This window comes from Dama dama, chromosome 13, assembly GCF_033118175.1.
Source record: "Dama dama isolate Ldn47 chromosome 13, ASM3311817v1, whole genome shotgun sequence".
Lineage (NCBI taxonomy): Eukaryota > Metazoa > Chordata > Mammalia > Artiodactyla > Cervidae > Dama > Dama dama.
The window spans coordinates 26,290,745-26,307,412 of record NC_083693.1 but is presented as its reverse complement, the minus strand read 5'-3'; the positions used below and the strand labels follow the sequence as shown (position 1 = coordinate 26,307,412).

At 37.9% G+C, this 16,668-nt stretch overlaps 1 protein-coding gene across 1 annotated transcript in view; it reads right to left on the bottom strand.

Moving 5' to 3' along the window:
* AGBL1 (AGBL carboxypeptidase 1) overlaps nucleotides 1-16,668 on the bottom strand; it is an 836,354-nt gene that overhangs the window by 243,019 nt on the left and 576,667 nt on the right. The window contains exon 23 of the mRNA XM_061159751.1: nucleotides 4,437-4,600. Within this exon, the coding sequence (XP_061015734.1) occupies nucleotides 4,437-4,600 (164 nt within the window). The remainder of the gene's footprint in view (nucleotides 1-4,436; nucleotides 4,601-16,668) is intronic.

Below are 16,668 nucleotides of genomic sequence, written 5' to 3'. Positions count from 1 at the left end.
TGCACCTATTAGAATGGCCAAAATATAGAACAGTGACGATACCAGGTACTGACAAGATGCAGAGCAATGAGAACTCTCTTTCACGGCCTGTGGGAATGTAAGGTAATGCAGCCACTTTGCAAGATCTTTGGCAGTTTCTTACAAAACTAAACATGCTCTTACTCTACAATCCAGCAACCACACTTTTGGTATTTACTCAAAGTAGTTGAACACATTTCCACACAAAAACCTGCACACAGATGTTTACAGCAGTTTTATTCATAATTGCCCAGAGGAAACCAAGATGTCCTTCAGTAGGTGGGTGGATAATAACCTGTTAATATTATACATCCAGACAATGGAGTGCTATTATGTGCTAAAAAAGAAATAAGGTATAAAGCTATGAAAAGATATGGAAGAAACTTAAATATATGTATTTCTAAGAGATAAACAGACAATCTGCAAAGGCTAAACTCTGTATGATTCCAACTATAGAATATTTTGGAAAAAGCAAAACTATGGAGACAATCGAAAGGTCAGCGGTTGATGAAGAGGAAGCGATGAGTAGAGGGAGCACAGAGGATGTTTTAGGGCAGTGAAACTACTCTGTATGATATATAATGATGGATACCGGTCATTTTACATTTGTCCAAATGCATTAGATGTATAACATAATGTGTGAACCCTAATGTAAACTCTGGACTTTGGTTAGTAACGATGTGTCAATGTTAGTTCACTGATTGTCAAACATTTACCACTGTAGTGGGGGATGTTGATAACAGGGAAGGCTATGCCTGTGTGGGGGTAGGGTGCCTATGGAAAATCTCTATACCTTCCTCTCAATCTTGTTGTGAATTAAAGTTTCTTTAAAATGTAATATCTAGGGACTTCTCTGGTGGTCCATTGGCTAAGAATCCTCATTCCCAATTCAGGGGGCAAGTTCAATCCCTGGTCAGAGAACTAAGACCCTGGCTGCTGCAAGGCATGGCAAATATATAAATAAATAAATGTAATTTCTTTTTTTTTTTAAAGAAGTGTTTATAAAGTTACAAGGAAAGGAAGTCTTATACATTGCTATGGAGTGTGTTTTTTAATCAGTTTATTCACATGTAAAAAAGTCATCTAATTTCACCAAAATGTTGACAATGATTGTCTAGAGGTAGTTGGATAATGCGTGATTGAAGGCAGAAGTAGCGTTGTATTTTTGTTGTTGTTTGATTTCCAAATTATATTTTCTTAAATACCCAGAAAAACAAAACTGCATTTGTTTTAAATCAAGTATCTATAATTATTGAAAAGTATAGTTTGGTTTTTTAAAGTCTGTGAAAGATTTTTATTTTTTCTGTGTTGTTTCATCAAACTAAAGAGAAGATTACACGAGTTTATATGGATGTTAAGGGGTGCCCTGGTTAATGCAATGGGACTGTAATTTGGGAGAATAAGTGAGATATTAAGCTGTTGCTAAGGTTCGGCTTGGAGACTGTGCATTCTGTCGTTATTAATGGAAGGACGAGTGGAGAGGGGGGAGCTGAACTGAAGAGTGAGAGGCAATGGACGGATACAAATCTAGATGAACAGTGGCTGACTCCGCAAAACTATCAAATGACTTTGCAAAAGACCTGTCACAATGGATAAACGGTCCCTCCGGAAGAAACAGCTTAGCATTCCTGCAGTGCACACACGATAATTTCCAGGGATGAGGCTGAGAGGAAAGAGACAGAATGAAGAAAGGCAAGAAGTTCCAAGATGCCTTAACGAGTCTGCAGACATCTCTTGAATGAACAACTGGGAAGAGAGCTAAAGAAGAAAAACCAAAAACAAAGCGTGCATGTACTTCATTTTCAGCTTCAGTCACTGGGCAAACATCCACCATTCTGCCCTTTATCCGCTCATGAAAAATGGTGAGTTGCTCTGTGGATGTTGACTACATTCTAATTATTTCTGTGGTAAATGAGGCATGAAACCTATTGTCAAAAAACAGGATGCCCACCAGCATACAGCCAGGCTTTATCTTCCCAGTAGATCACTCCTGGGCCTTGTCTAAAGGACCCTCAAAATAACACGTGCTCACATATTTTTAAGGCAACCTTTCAGGTCAAAGATTGCCTTTTTTTTTTTTTTCCTAGCATTTCTAGCATTTCTGTGCAAGAAAAGAAGAACCTTTCTGATTATAATCCGATTATATCAAATAAAGGTTACACACCCAAGGAAAAAAGGCAGGAATGGGCCAGGGGCTGGGAAGAGGGCTGCAGAAGTCTCCTGCTTAAAGCATATCTAACAAACAGTTAGACCCTTTTGTATGATAGTAAGAGCCCTGTTGCTAACACAATTCCTAGGATTCACTCTGCTGATTACTATATGTCATGATCTAGTTCTACTCATCAGAAACGAATCAAAGGTACTCAAACAGCTTGCTGCTGGTTTCAAACCAACAAGTATCATTTTTATTATGTCTCCTTTGCCATCCCTTAATGAATACACACTTACTGGAAGAAATATTTTCTGGGTCAAGACAGACATTTTCACGGTGATTTCCCTCTCAACCAAGTAGTTTTCAGGTCCTCTGGGTAGGAACCATGATTTGCTTTGATCAACCACCTCCATGAGTAGACATTTCATATAAATGTTTGGGTGAAATAGGCAGCTTTCATCCTGTTGCTCTCCACCAGATTCCATGCCTCTCAAATTTAATTGAAATCTTTTCAAAACACACAGCTGAATCACATCCTATATGTAGGAGTCGTGCCCTGTAAGAAGTTGCCCCAGCCCAAGAAAGGTCAGATTTCAACCTTCAGTATCCTTGGATAGGTTGCAACTGAAAAGTTACTAGTTTGTTGTGTGGAATTACTAGTTAGTTACAAGGGATGGCATGGAGGTACAGTAATACTATGATCTTATGATCACCCATAGAGAAACCATTGCATGTGGAGCCTGACACCAAATTCTTTAGACTTGAATTAGAAAAGGCATTTCTCTGATAGATTTCTTCTTGTTCCAGTTTACAGGCAACTAATCCTCATTGCATTGGATCAAACAGACGGGCACAATCAATTCAGGGAAAGGAAGCAATGCCAGGTCTGCTCAATCTTTCCTCAATGAACAGCAGAGGAGACGGGAGGTGGTGGGGGGAGCGGCAAAGATGGAAAGAAAGAAAGAAAACGCAGGCATGTCTGCACCCAAGATAGCTCAGCAAAGGCGAAGATGAAAAGACACATTGAAATATACATCCTGGCAGATGGAAGCACTTGCTGTCAGAGAAAGAAGCTAAAATACCACCACGATGCCAAACACACCAAGCCTTTGGGCACTGAGGGCGTGGAAGGAGTAGGGGCAGACAGAAGTGGTTGTGATGTCAAAGCGAAGTCAGTGCAGTGTCTCTGGGGAGGGAAGAGGTCTGGATTTACTTAAGTCTCCAGAGTCTATGATCTATAGCATCGTGTGATAAGCAAGTTAATTACTGCACTTAAGTAATTAAATCTCACAGAAAACCAGTGCCTTCTGAAGCATTATGAATTTAAGATATTAGATCTTTCTAGGCTTGACTGGCCATTTGGTGAGAAGTCACACTGGAATGGCTGCCTAACAGTGGCAGGATGAAAATTCATGAAAATGAACTGGAAATAAGAGACCTCAATATAAACAGTTTTCTCTCTGCCTTTGGATGTGAGGATGCTTCCTCAACTATTGGTAGCCACTTCCTTCCCCAACGGCTCAATTCCCCTCTCCCCCCCTTGGTTAAAATGTGGGCAATGACTTATTCCTTCCATCCACTGATGTCTGTTGATACTCTTTTCTCTCTCTTGGCCATTATATCTCTCTTTCTTCCTCCTAAGTACAATTTGCCTACAGTGCAGGGCATCAAAGAGGCTCATGTGGATAACAGTTATCCATCTTCTGACTCATTAACAAGCCTCACCATTCTCAGAGACCCATCCTTCCCCTGCCATGGCTGTGAGTTAGGTTCTCGGGCCAATGTATTCATCAGCATCATGTATTCTGAGACGGAACGTTGCTATTTAAGAATGGGAAGATTAAATCATTTCTTGTCCCCCAAGTGTGCAGATATGAATGATGAGATTGCCTTTCCTGAGCTAATGACTCCAAAATGATACCTGTACACATATAAACATATAACTGTCAAACCACACATAAGTAAGTGTGTATGTGTGTTGCTAAGCTGCATCTTCTTTGCCATAAGCAAAATTTTATAAAAATGCATATTTATAAATATATGTAGCTTTCTATATGCATTTATGTACAAGTAAGCATCCTCCCCCCGTCTTCATCAAGAACTCAGGATGTCCCAGGTCTGGCTCCAATAGAACTCTACTGTCCTACCTTCATTTGGCAGTTCCTCCATGTTTTTTTCTTTATCAAACACCCACAGGTCCGTGTGACTTTCACTTCTGAGATATTCTCCAATGGAAACACAAAGGTTCAAATTGTGAGCAACTTACTTCTGCAGGTAGAAGTCCAGAGACTCTTCCTCAGCATTCAGCAGAGCTGCTGCACGGGTCAGGAGTTGATGGCTGCAGCTTCCAGATTTGAGTTCCAAGACAAGGAGCCCCAAGCAGAACATGGCTCCCATCTCCTCCAGCTCACTGGTACCAAACTGTAGACCCTGCCGGTTAAAGAGAGCAGTCAACAGTGAGTACAGAGTGGAAATGCAGTGAAGACAATCTGTGATTAGGAGGAAGGATTACTGGATGCATGTTCTCAGCCTGCATGACATCAACCTTAGGGGAGAACCCCCAAGACAATAATGAGCAGTTAGGGGTACTGAAAGGCAGGAGGGTGCTTAAAGATCCAGGAGCCACCCCCCAACCCCGACTTCTGATAAAGCAGCAGTGCTTCTCTCTATATTTTACAAAAAGATTTCACAGCTGAAACAAAAGTTTGTAAATGGTCTTACTAAGAGAGACTAAAAGTCTGCTTATGCCAAAATACAAAAGAAAGCAATAATAAATTAAAAGAGTTTCTTGTAGAAAAAAAAAGAGATATCTTTTCGCTCCCATAAATTTACCAACCAATGGAGAATGAAAGAGATCTTTCATGTAAAAACACTGAAACTCAAAACATAAATAAATAAAATAAAAACCAGTCACCATTTATTTAGAACCACATATTCAGCTGTACTAGGATAACACATGAAAGCAGAGCCATGACATATACTCTATGCTATTATTAACAGTTAACAAGCAACTTGAATGTTGACCATGTGTCATTGTGTTCTGAGCTCTTTTACATGCATTGACTCAGTGAATCTTTACCAAAGTCCTGTGAGTTCATCATAGAGTACTGAGCTTTTATAGCAGGTTCCTGCTAGTTATCTGTTTCAAACATGGTAGTGTATATATGATGGTCTAGATAGGTGAGATGGTTGAGGGGGGTCCAAGAGGGCCAAGATATATGTATACATATAACTGAACTGTAAAAGGTCAGTTTTCATTCCAATCACAAAGAAAGGCCAAAGCCAAAGAATGTTCAAATGACTGTACAGTTGTCTTCATTTCACATACTAGCAATGCAATGTTCAAAATCCTCCAGTCTAGGTTTCATCAGTATGTGAACTGAGAACTTCCAGATGTACAACCTGAGTTTAGAAAAGGCAGAGGAACTAGAGATCAAATTGCCAACATTCTTTTAATCATAGAGAAAGCAAGGGAATTCCAGAAAAATCATCTACTTCTGTGTGATTGACTACACAGAAACCTTTGACTGTGTGGATCACAACAAACTGTGGAAAATTCTGAAAGAGATGGGAATACAAGACCACCTTCCTGGCCTCCTAAGAAACCTGCATGCAGGTCAAGAAGCAACAGTTAGAACCAGGCATGGAACAATGTACTGGTTCAAAATTGGGGAAAGGGCACGCCAAGGTTCTGTATTATCACCCTGCTTATTTAACTTCTATGCAGAGTACATCAGGTGAAACGCCAGGCTGAATGAATCACAAGCTGGAATCAAGATTGCCAGGAGAAATGTCAACAACCTCAGATATGCAGATAATACCACTCAAATGGCAGAAAGCAAAAAGGAAATAAAAAGCCTCTTGATGAAGGTAAAATAGAAGAGTGAAAATCTGGCTTAAAACTCAACATTCAAAAACCTAAGATCATAGCAACCAGTCCCATCACTTCAAGGCAAATAGAAAGGGAAAAAGTGGAAACAGTGACATATTTTGCTTTCTTGGGCCACAAAATCATTTCAGACAGTGACTGAAGTCACAAAATTAAAAGATGCTTGCTCCATAGAAGAAAAGCTATGACAACCCTAGGCAGCATATTAAAAAGCACATATGTCACTTTTCCAACAAAGGTCTGTGTCATCAAAGCTATTGTTTTTCCAGTAGTCATGTATGGATGTGAGACTTGGACAATAATGAAGGCTTAGGTGCTGAAGAATTGATACTTTCAAATTGTGGTGTTGGAGAAGACTTTTGAGAATCCCTTGGATGTCAAGAAGATCAAGTCAGTCAATCCTAAAGAAAATCAACTCTGAATATTCATTAGAAAGAAAGATGCTGAAGCTGAAGTTGCAATACTTTGGCTACCTGATGTAAGAGCCAACTCGTTGGAAAAGATCCTGATGCTGGGAAAGATTGAGGGCAGGAGGAGAAAGGGATGACAGAGTATGAGATGGTTGGATGGCATCACCAACTCAATGGACATTAGTCTGAGCAAACTGTGGGAGACAGTGAAGGATAGGGAAGCCTGGCGTGCTTCCAGTCCATGGGGTCTCAAAGAGTTGGACACAACTTGGTGACTAAACAACAGCAACAAATAGCTGATTTGCTTTGTTGTACAGCAGAAATTAACACAACATTGTAAAGCAATTATATTTTTTTAAAAAGTCCTATAGGGTGTGTTTGTGTGTGTGTGTTACTTCAGCCATGTCTGACTGTTTGCAAATCTATGGATTGTAGCCCACATGCAGAGCTCTTCTGTCCATGGGATTTTCCAGGCAAGAATACTGGAGTGGGTTGCCACGCCCTCCTGGGGATCTTCCCCACTCTGGGGTCAGTCCTGCTTCTCTTATATCTCTTGCTTTGGCAGGTGGGTTTTCTACCATTAGCGCCACCTAGAGACTCATAAACTGATTCTGACTTAACAACTTGACAAAGCGCTATATGTAGAATGGGAAGAGCTCTGTATTACATTATGAGCTACAAAGTGCATGATTTTTGAAGTTAGATTTAAAAATTGGATTTGAATCCTAATTTTACTATTTTATGAATATGTTATCTTAGAATTGTGAACTTCATTCACCTTGATTTTCTCATCCATAAAAGAGATTATAATTCCTCCCTCCACATATTTAGATGTGCCATGATAAATATTTCAAAGTTCCCACAATATTGATCAGTTTTATCTCAATTTTTCTTTTCTTCTTCCTATAAAGATATTTAATATGACAGAAGTCAATGTAGTTCTAAGGTCTTCATGTTTATAATGCACATTTCAGTTACATGAAAAAAAAATCAATAGTTGAATATTATATTTTTTAAAAAATAGATTTTCCATCCAAAGAACAGTAATCTAGAAGACAGGGATGTGATAGTAAAAATTTTAAAAGATTGGCCTAAGTGTCCGAAGGAAAAATGAAGTTCCAAGTTAGGAAACTGTTTCATGAGAGAATTTCTAGGTAAAATGATAAAGAAATGTGTAAAGTCCTCAACTTTATTTCAGCTGTTTAAAAATGTGGTTTGCTGCATGTTTGGACACCTGTTTTCCTAAAGAAAGGAGACATTACTTCAGAGTTAAGGGAAGTCTGTTCCTCCGTATACAACAGCAGCAGGAGGGGAAAGACAGATGTTTAACAAGTGCTTTTTCCTTAGGTCAATCGAGAAGATCCCTTTTCACAAAAAGAGAAAAGATCTCAGTCTCTTTCCAGCTACAACACTTCTGAGGTCCAATGCTTTTCCTCCTCTTATTTCCTGACTGCTCTGCTGCATTCTACAATGGCTGGCTTAGTTGGGAGCAGTGAAGTGGAGGTCAGACCCTCCTCCACCCTCCTGCCTCGCTGGTGGCAAAGGGGAATAAACAAGGAGGGTATGAACAAGAATCCAGGCTCTAGGGATAGGCAGCATAATTGACCCACGTGTGTTAGCCCGGCATCCAGTCCAACATATAACAAGTCAGAAGAAAGAAGAGTCCTGGGGGAAATTAATCTCATAGCAGGCACAATATTGGCAGATCAGAGGAAGTTTCTACATACAAGTCAAATTCTGTACAGCAACAGTCAAAAAGATAGCACTTTTTTTTTTTTTTTACTACCATAACACCTTACTTTTAAAATTAATCTATTTTTAATTGGAGGATAATTGCTTTACAATATTGTGTTGGTTTCTGCCATACATCAGTATGAATCAGCCATAGGTATACATATGTCCCCTCCCTCTTGAACCTTCCTCCCATCTCTCAGCCCTTTAAACCCCTCTGGGTCTCAACAGAGCCCTAGTTTGAGTTCCCAGAGTCATACAACAAATTCCCATTGGCTACCTATTTTACATATGGTATTGTATATGTTTCCAGGATACTCTCTCCATTCTTCCCAACCTCTAAAAAAAAAAAAGAAAAGAAAAAAAGAATAGCATTTTCATAATGCAAAAAGAGTCTCAGAATAGATAACAGTTCACTTATTTCAGTTAATGGTTGGTAAATAAAATGACTAGACAAGAAGACATCAAATAAAGTAACTTGCAGCGTTTGTTGACTGTGGGGCCTTGAGGAACACCTGTTCCATTTCGCTCTCTACTATGAATCTCACTTTAGTAACCTGTGCTTTTTACTCTCAAACTGTATGAAGAACATTTGTTTTTCCAAATGGCCTCTCCTTCCTTCCTACATTCAGCCTGGAGTGAAAATCTCAGAGGCAAGGACTCAGCAATATATGCTTTTTTTTAATATATATATATCCCTGGCATGGAACACATAGTTCAGCATATGGTATGTCCTCCATATATTATAAATGGGTAAGTAATGGCTATAAATGGATGGATATGCAGAGGCATGGGTGTATGTCTCTTGGATACTTATTGTATTTGCTGAGTGGAATGGTATTTCTCTGGATAGCAAATATAGGAATGCCTTTAAATTCTGTTCTCCTGCTGTTAAATGCCATGAGCATTTTTAAAAATTCTTATTTTACTTTTGCTCCAGGAGATGCATTTACTCCCTGGATACATTTGGGGAAATAGGTAAACAAAAATTAAAAATTCTCTTATCTACGTTGGTCAGTTACTGTGTACTCACAGCAGTAGTTTAGATAGATAAATCTGGCTCTGGGTTAGTTTAAAAGTGTATCTTAGTAAAACAGAGAACCAATTTTCCTCTCCCTAAGCTTAGTTTGATTAATTAGGATTTGTTTTTCACAGCCAATGACAAAAAGTTTGACTAAAGTGAATTAATCATAAATGGAACTTTCTTTTTTGCATATCATAAGTTTCAGTGGGTATCAAGTTTCTGGCCTTATTTCAGTTGTCTTAACAAAATCAGGGTCACTGTATCTGTTATTCTCCTGATTTTCTCATCATGACTGCAAGGTGGCTGCAGTAGCTCCAGCCAGCACATCACCATCCAAGGAGGGAGAAAGAGGAAGTGGTGGGGGAGGGGGAAGATGACAGCATAGTCTTGCTTACACTTTACTGGTCAGAATTATGTAATAAAGCAAACACTAGCTTTATAATTGTCTGGTAAGTAAATAGTTTAGATTGCTCATCCTTTTTAATAAAGACATGTAAGACAGAAGAGTGTTAGAAACAAGATCGGGTGAGTCCAATATGGATACTGGACACCAATATCCATATACCAATGCTGCTAGGAAGTATAGGTCCTTATTTTGTCAACACGTTGGTAAGCAAAACTCACTGGCACACTTCTTTACATATACATATATTTCTAAGCTTTTCTTGATAATCTACCCCAAAATAATTGAAATTCATAACTAATATTTGATCCCCAAACTGGCTAGTAACCTCACCCTCGGAATCGGGTGGAGAGGGAGGTGGGAGGGGGGATCGGGATTGGGAATACATGTAAATCCATGGCTGATTCATATCAATGTATGACAAAACCCACTGGGAAAAAAAAATAATAATAAAAAAAAATAAATAAAATAAAATAAAAAAAAAATAACAAGAAAAAAAAAATAAAATAAATAAATAAATATCAACATGGGAAGAATATTTGTATTATTATAGAAAATTACTAATTTTAACATTTTAAAATAAGTTTTAAAATAACTTTAAAGTTAAGATAACTTTAAAGTCTACAATTTAATTTTTTATTTTAATATTTGTGTTATTGCAGAAAATTATATATTGGTAATATATATATACCAAACATAGAATCCACAAAAGATAAGTTTATAAAGCATGAATACTGATAAGCAAGATACTTATCAAGATACTGGTGAGCACAGAGAAAAACCAATTAAAAAACAAACATGGGGAAATATTCTAGTTTACTACTTAAAAATGCTTTTTAGACCCTGCAAATTGGTAGATATACAAACTCAAATTGAAAATATTTAGTGCTGACTCATGATAAAAGCTGGTACATGTCAAAATACAATGACTACTTGATGTGATAATATTACTTCTGGGACTTTTCCTAAGGAACCAATTCTAAATAAAAGTTTAGAAGCCATATGCACAAAATGTGTATCATATCAAAGTTATACATAATAATTAAAATTTTTTGAGAGAAAAGTCTAAATATCTAATAAGGAAAAATGACTAGTGAAATTATAATGGAATAAATTTTATGAGATATAATGAAGTCACTGAAATGATAATTATAACAATTTAAAAATAAGCAGTATATTTATAATTTAATGACAAGTGTGAAAAGCAAAATACAAAGCACATAATGGATGTGATTTCTGGTGAAGATTTAGAAATGCAAACACTTCACATACACTTTCAGACACTATTGATATGATTTGTCTATAAGACACAAACACATAGAGAGAGGCTCTGTAATATGGATAAAACATCCATGTACAAAATACTTTTAAAAATTATCACTCCCTAGAAAACTGTTTTATTTTTTTTTCCATTTATTTTTATTAGTTGGAGGCTAATTACTTTACAATATTGTAGTGGTTTTTGTCATACATTGACATGAATCAGCCATGGATTTACATGTATTCCCAATCCCGATCCTCCCTCTCACCTCCCTCTCCACCCAATTCCTCTGGGTCTTCCCAGTGCACCAGGCCGGAGCACTTGTCTCATGCATCCCACCTGGGCTGGTGATCTGTTTCACCCTAGATAATATACATGTTTCGATGCTGTTCTCTCGAAACATCCCACCCTCGCCTTCTCCCACAGAGTCCAAAAGTCTGTTCTGTACATCTGTGTCTCTTTTTCTGTTTTGCATATAGGGTTATCGTTACCATCTTTCTAAATTCCATATAAATGTGTTAGTATACGGTATTGGTCTTTATCTTTCTGGCATGCCTATTATATAGAAAACTGTTTTAAGTAGGACTTGCCTGATGAACCTATCGTTAAGAATCTGCCTTCCAGTACAGGGTACGCTCATTAGATCCCTGCTCCCTGAAGATCCCACATGTCACGGGGCGACTAAACCCATGCACTACAGCCACTGTGCCCAAGAGCCGAAACTACTGAAGCCTGTGCGCCCTACAGCCCATGCTCCACAACAAGCGAAGCCACTGCAATGAGAAGCCCGCGCGCCACAACTAGAGAGCAGCATCTGTTTGCTGCAACTGGAGAAAGCCCACGTGTAGCAGTGAAGACCCGGTGCAGCCAGAAAACAAAAAGCAAACAAACAAAAAAAAAAACTATACGTAGCATGTCAATAAACAAGTGTAATTACATTTAGAAATTGTAAGATCTCCTATCTTTAATATCCTGAAATGCATTAAGATTTATTTCTTTATGTGTAATTTAGTGACAGTAAATATTGGTGTCTTTCATTAGTTCTAGAAAAATGTCACCCATTATTTCTTAGAATAATTTATTCCCCCATTCCCTATCTCTTCCAAAACTCTTAACTCTACTTTCATTTTTTTTCTTTCTATCTCTGTGATTCTGAATATTTTATACAAATGACTCCATTTTCATAATTCTCTCTGCAGCTTTATTGAATCATCTTTCTAACATATCCATCTCAAAACCTGTCTCTGAAACACTATAACACAGTTATTTATATGCTCTACCTGATTAGTCCTAAATATACTCTTTGTGTGAATCATTTATTGGTTTGACTTTTCTGTTTAACGTCAATAACATAGGCTTGTTTGCTCATTTTATGATTTTTCAAGAATTCTAAATGTTCATATTATTTAATTCAAAGAAAGTCTCTGTGGATCGATTTTTAATGCTCTTGCCTCCAGAAAGATCTTATTTTTGTCTCCCCTAGGCACTTGGGAACAGCCAATAAAGGACCACTAGAGGCTGAAGTTTGGGCTTGAAGCCTTGTGGGCTCTACTGTACAACTGAATTATGCTCGCAAATCTGCTTAAAGGGGGGTTTGTGTTGAGAAATTATGAATAAAAACCTTTCCATTTTTTCCTGCTCTACCCAAAGCCATGACCGAAAGACATTCAGGCAAACCCACTTTCTTGCTTTTCACAAGTCATGGTTTCACTAGCTTACTGACTGCAGTTGTCAACTTTGGAGGACCTAACTTGGTGTGGTTGTCTTCAACCAGTCCTCAGATCTTGCATGGGCCTCTCTCTGTGTTCAAAACCTAAGGTTATAAGTAAATATGGATTAATATCTGCCCCCAAAGACCAACAACAATGTCTGGCAAAACCTATCTTTATTTTTAATAAAACTAGACTTCATTGAACACCCTCCATAAGCAAACAGGGAAGATGTTATATGCTTCATGCTGTCATGTGTAGAAATACTGCAGTTAAAAAGAGTGGCACTCAAAAGACACCAAACAAGTTTCATTTAAAAAAATACAATTACTTCCAGAAATGAGAAAAATCTGGGAGATTTCTTATTTATATCTTGGAAATAATCAAGAGATATCATTGCCTTGATGCAAGGATAGTAAAAAGGCATGATGAGAGAATAAGAGCTCAGAAGAAATTGCACTATTGAGATGGAAAATGCTATTTCTACCTTAAAATCCAAACAGAAAGAGTTAACACACTATTCAACGCAGAAAATGAAAATAACTTTGTATAAGATAACCTTGAGAAATTTTCCAATATCTCAAGGGAAAGCTGGATAAACCTGATGAGTTAAATATGTACATAAGAATCACAGAACAGATTCAGGAAAATTGATCTTGTACTTCAAGACTAAATAGTATGGAAGTCATCACACAAGTCAAGAAAAAGAGAGGAAAAAGATGAGGAGAAAGAAGAAATAACTTCCTTTCTTAAAAAAAAAAATCTGAGTCTGCAGATCAAACAAATTCAACAAATACAGGTGCTATGATTAATGAAAAGAAATCAAAAAAGTATACAGATGCCTAAAAATAATAAAAATTAAATAGTAAAATGTGCTTACACCAATAGACACAAACAACAGTAAAGCAATGACATATAGAACTGAGGAGAAAATATTGTGTCTTGAAAAAATGTTGTTTACATGTGAGGGCCTCAGGAAGATAACCCAAGGAAGAGAAAGAGTTAAATACAAACCACATATTAATATGGAAAATTTCAGGAACGTCTATGAAGGTCCAGTGGTTAGGACTCAACACTCCCAGTGCAGGGGGCACAGTTCTGATCATTGGTCAGGGAACTAAGACCCTACATGCCTCCCAACATGGCCATACAAATAATCAGAACTCAAAAATTTCAGAATTTCTTTTAAAATATTATTATAACTGTATTATTTACAATAACCAATACATGGAATGAACCTAAGAATCCATCAATGATAACTTGATAAAGAAAATATGGTAAAGACATAGATATGAATCCATCAGTATGTTAGTCTCAATAAAATAAAAGGAAATCATGTGATTTACAACAACATGTAAAGGTATTGAGGGCATTACATTGAGTGAAATAAGTCAAGGAAAGACAAAGACTGTACGATCTCACTTACATGTGGAATCTAAGAAAAAAAAACTCACAAAGAATAGATTGGTGATCGCTAAAGGTAAAGAGTGGAAGGTGGGCAACGTCGGTGAATGTGATCAAAAGTTTAAAATGTCCAATAGTAAAATTGTAAAACGTCCTCATAGTCAACAAAAGAGTTGAAAATGCAGTACTTGGGTGCAGTCTAAAAAATGACAGAATGATCTCTCTTAATTTTCAAGGCAAACCTTTCAATATCACAGTAATCCAAGGCTATGCCCCAATCAGGATTGTTAAAAAGACTGAAGTTAAATGGTTCTATGAAGACCTACAAGACATTCTAGAACTAACATCCAAAAAAGATGTCTTTTTCATCATAGGGGACTGGAATGTGAAACTAGAAAGTTAAGACATACCTGGAGTAACAGGCAAATTTGGCCTTGGAGTACAGAATGAAGCAGGGCAAAGGCTGACAGTTTTGTCAAGAGAACGCACTGGTCACAGCAAAAACTGTTTTCCAGCAACACAAGAGAAGATGCTACACATGGACATCACCACATAGTCAATAGCAAAATCACATTGATTATATTCTTTGCAGCCAAAGATGGAAAAGCTCTATACAGTTAGTAAAAACAAGACTGGGAGCTGATTGTGGCTCAGATCATGAACTCCTTATTTCCAAATTCAGACTTAAATTGAAGAAAGTAGGGAAAGTCACTAGACCATTCAGCTATGAACTAAATAAAATCCCTTACAATTATACAGTGGAAGAGACAAATAGATTCAAAGGATTAGATCTCACACAGAGTGCCTGAAGAACTATGGATGGAGGTTCGTGACATTGTACAGGAGGCACGGATCAAGACCATCCCCAAGAAAAAGAAACACAAAAAGACAAAATGGTTGCCTGAGGAGGTCTTACAATTAACTGTGAAAAGAAGAGAAGTGATAGGCAAAGGAGAAAAGGAAAGATATACCCAAGCTGAGTGCTGAAGAATTGATGCTTTTGAACTGTGGTGTTGGAGAAGACTCTTGAGAGTCCCTTGGACTGCAAGGAGATCCAACCAGTCCATCCTAAAGGAGATCAGTCCTGAGTGTTCATTGGAAGGACTGATGTTGAAGCTGAAACTCCAATACTTTGGCTACCTAATGCGAAGAGCTGAATCACTTGAAAAGACCCTGACGCTGGGAAAGATTGAAGATGGGAGAAGAAGGGGATGACAGAGGATGAGATGGTTTGATGGCATCACCAACTCAATGGACATGAGTTTGGGTAAACTCCAGGAGTTGGTGATGGACAGGGAGGCCTGGCATGCTGCAGTCCATAGGGTTGCAAAGAGTCGGACACGACGGAGTGACTGAACTGAACTGAACTGAACCAATTTGAATGCAGAGTTCCAAAGAAGAGCAAGGAGAGATAAGAAAACCTTCCTCAGTGATCAACACAAAGAAATAGAAGAAAATAATAAAATGGGAAAGACTAGAGATCTCTTCAAGAAAATCAGAGATACCAAGGGAACATTTCATGCAAAGATGGACAAAATAAAGGATAGAAACAGTAAGGACCTAACAGAAGCAGAAGATATAAAGAAGAGGTGACAAGAATACACAGAAGAACTATACAAAACAGATCTTATGACCCAGATAACCACAATGGTGCGATCACTCACCTAGAGCCAGACATCCTGGAGTGTGAAGTCAAATGGGCCTTAGGAAGCATCACTGCAAACAAAGCTAGTGGAGGTGATAGAATTTCAGCTAAGCTATTTAAAATTCTAAAAGATGATGCTGTAAAAGTGTTTCACCCAATATGCCAGCCACTTTGGAAAATTCAGCAGTGGCCACAGGACTGGAAAAGGTCAGTTTTCATTCCAATCCCAAAGAAAGGCAATGCCAAAGAATGCTAAAACTACTAGACAATTGCACTCATCTCACACACTAGCAAGGCAATGCTCAAAATTCTCCAATCCAGGCTTCAACAGTATGTGAACCGAGAACTTCCAGATGTTCAAGCTTGATTTAGAAAAGCCAGAAAAATCAGACATCAAATTGCCAACATTCACTGGATCATCAAAAAAGAAAGAGAATTCCAGAAAAAAATTCTACTTCTGCTTTATTGATTACACCAAAGCCTTTGACTGTGTGGATCAAAACAAACTGTGAAAAATTCTTCAAGAGATGGGAATATCAGACCACCTTACCCGCCTCCTGAGAAATATCTATGCAGGTCAAGAAGCAACAGTTAGAACCGGACATGGAACGATGGACTGGTCCCAAATTGGGAAAGAAGTACGTCAAGGCTGCATATTGTCACCCTGCTTATTTAACTTATATGCAGAGTACATCATAAGAAATGCTGGGCCAGATGAAGCACAAGCTGGAATCAAGATTGCTGGGAGAAATATCAATAACCTCAGAAAAGCAGATGACAGCACCATTATGTCAGAAAGTGAAGAAGACCTAAAGAGCTTCTTGATGAAAGTGAAAGAGAAGAGTGGAAAAGGTGGCTTAAAACTCAACATTCAGAAAACTAAGATCATGGTATCTGGTCCCATCACTTCATGGCAAATAGATGGGGAAATGATGGAAACAGTGGCAGACTTTATGTTTTTGGGCTCCAAAATCACTGCAGATGGTGACTGCAGCCATGAAATTAAAAGATGCTTGCTCCTT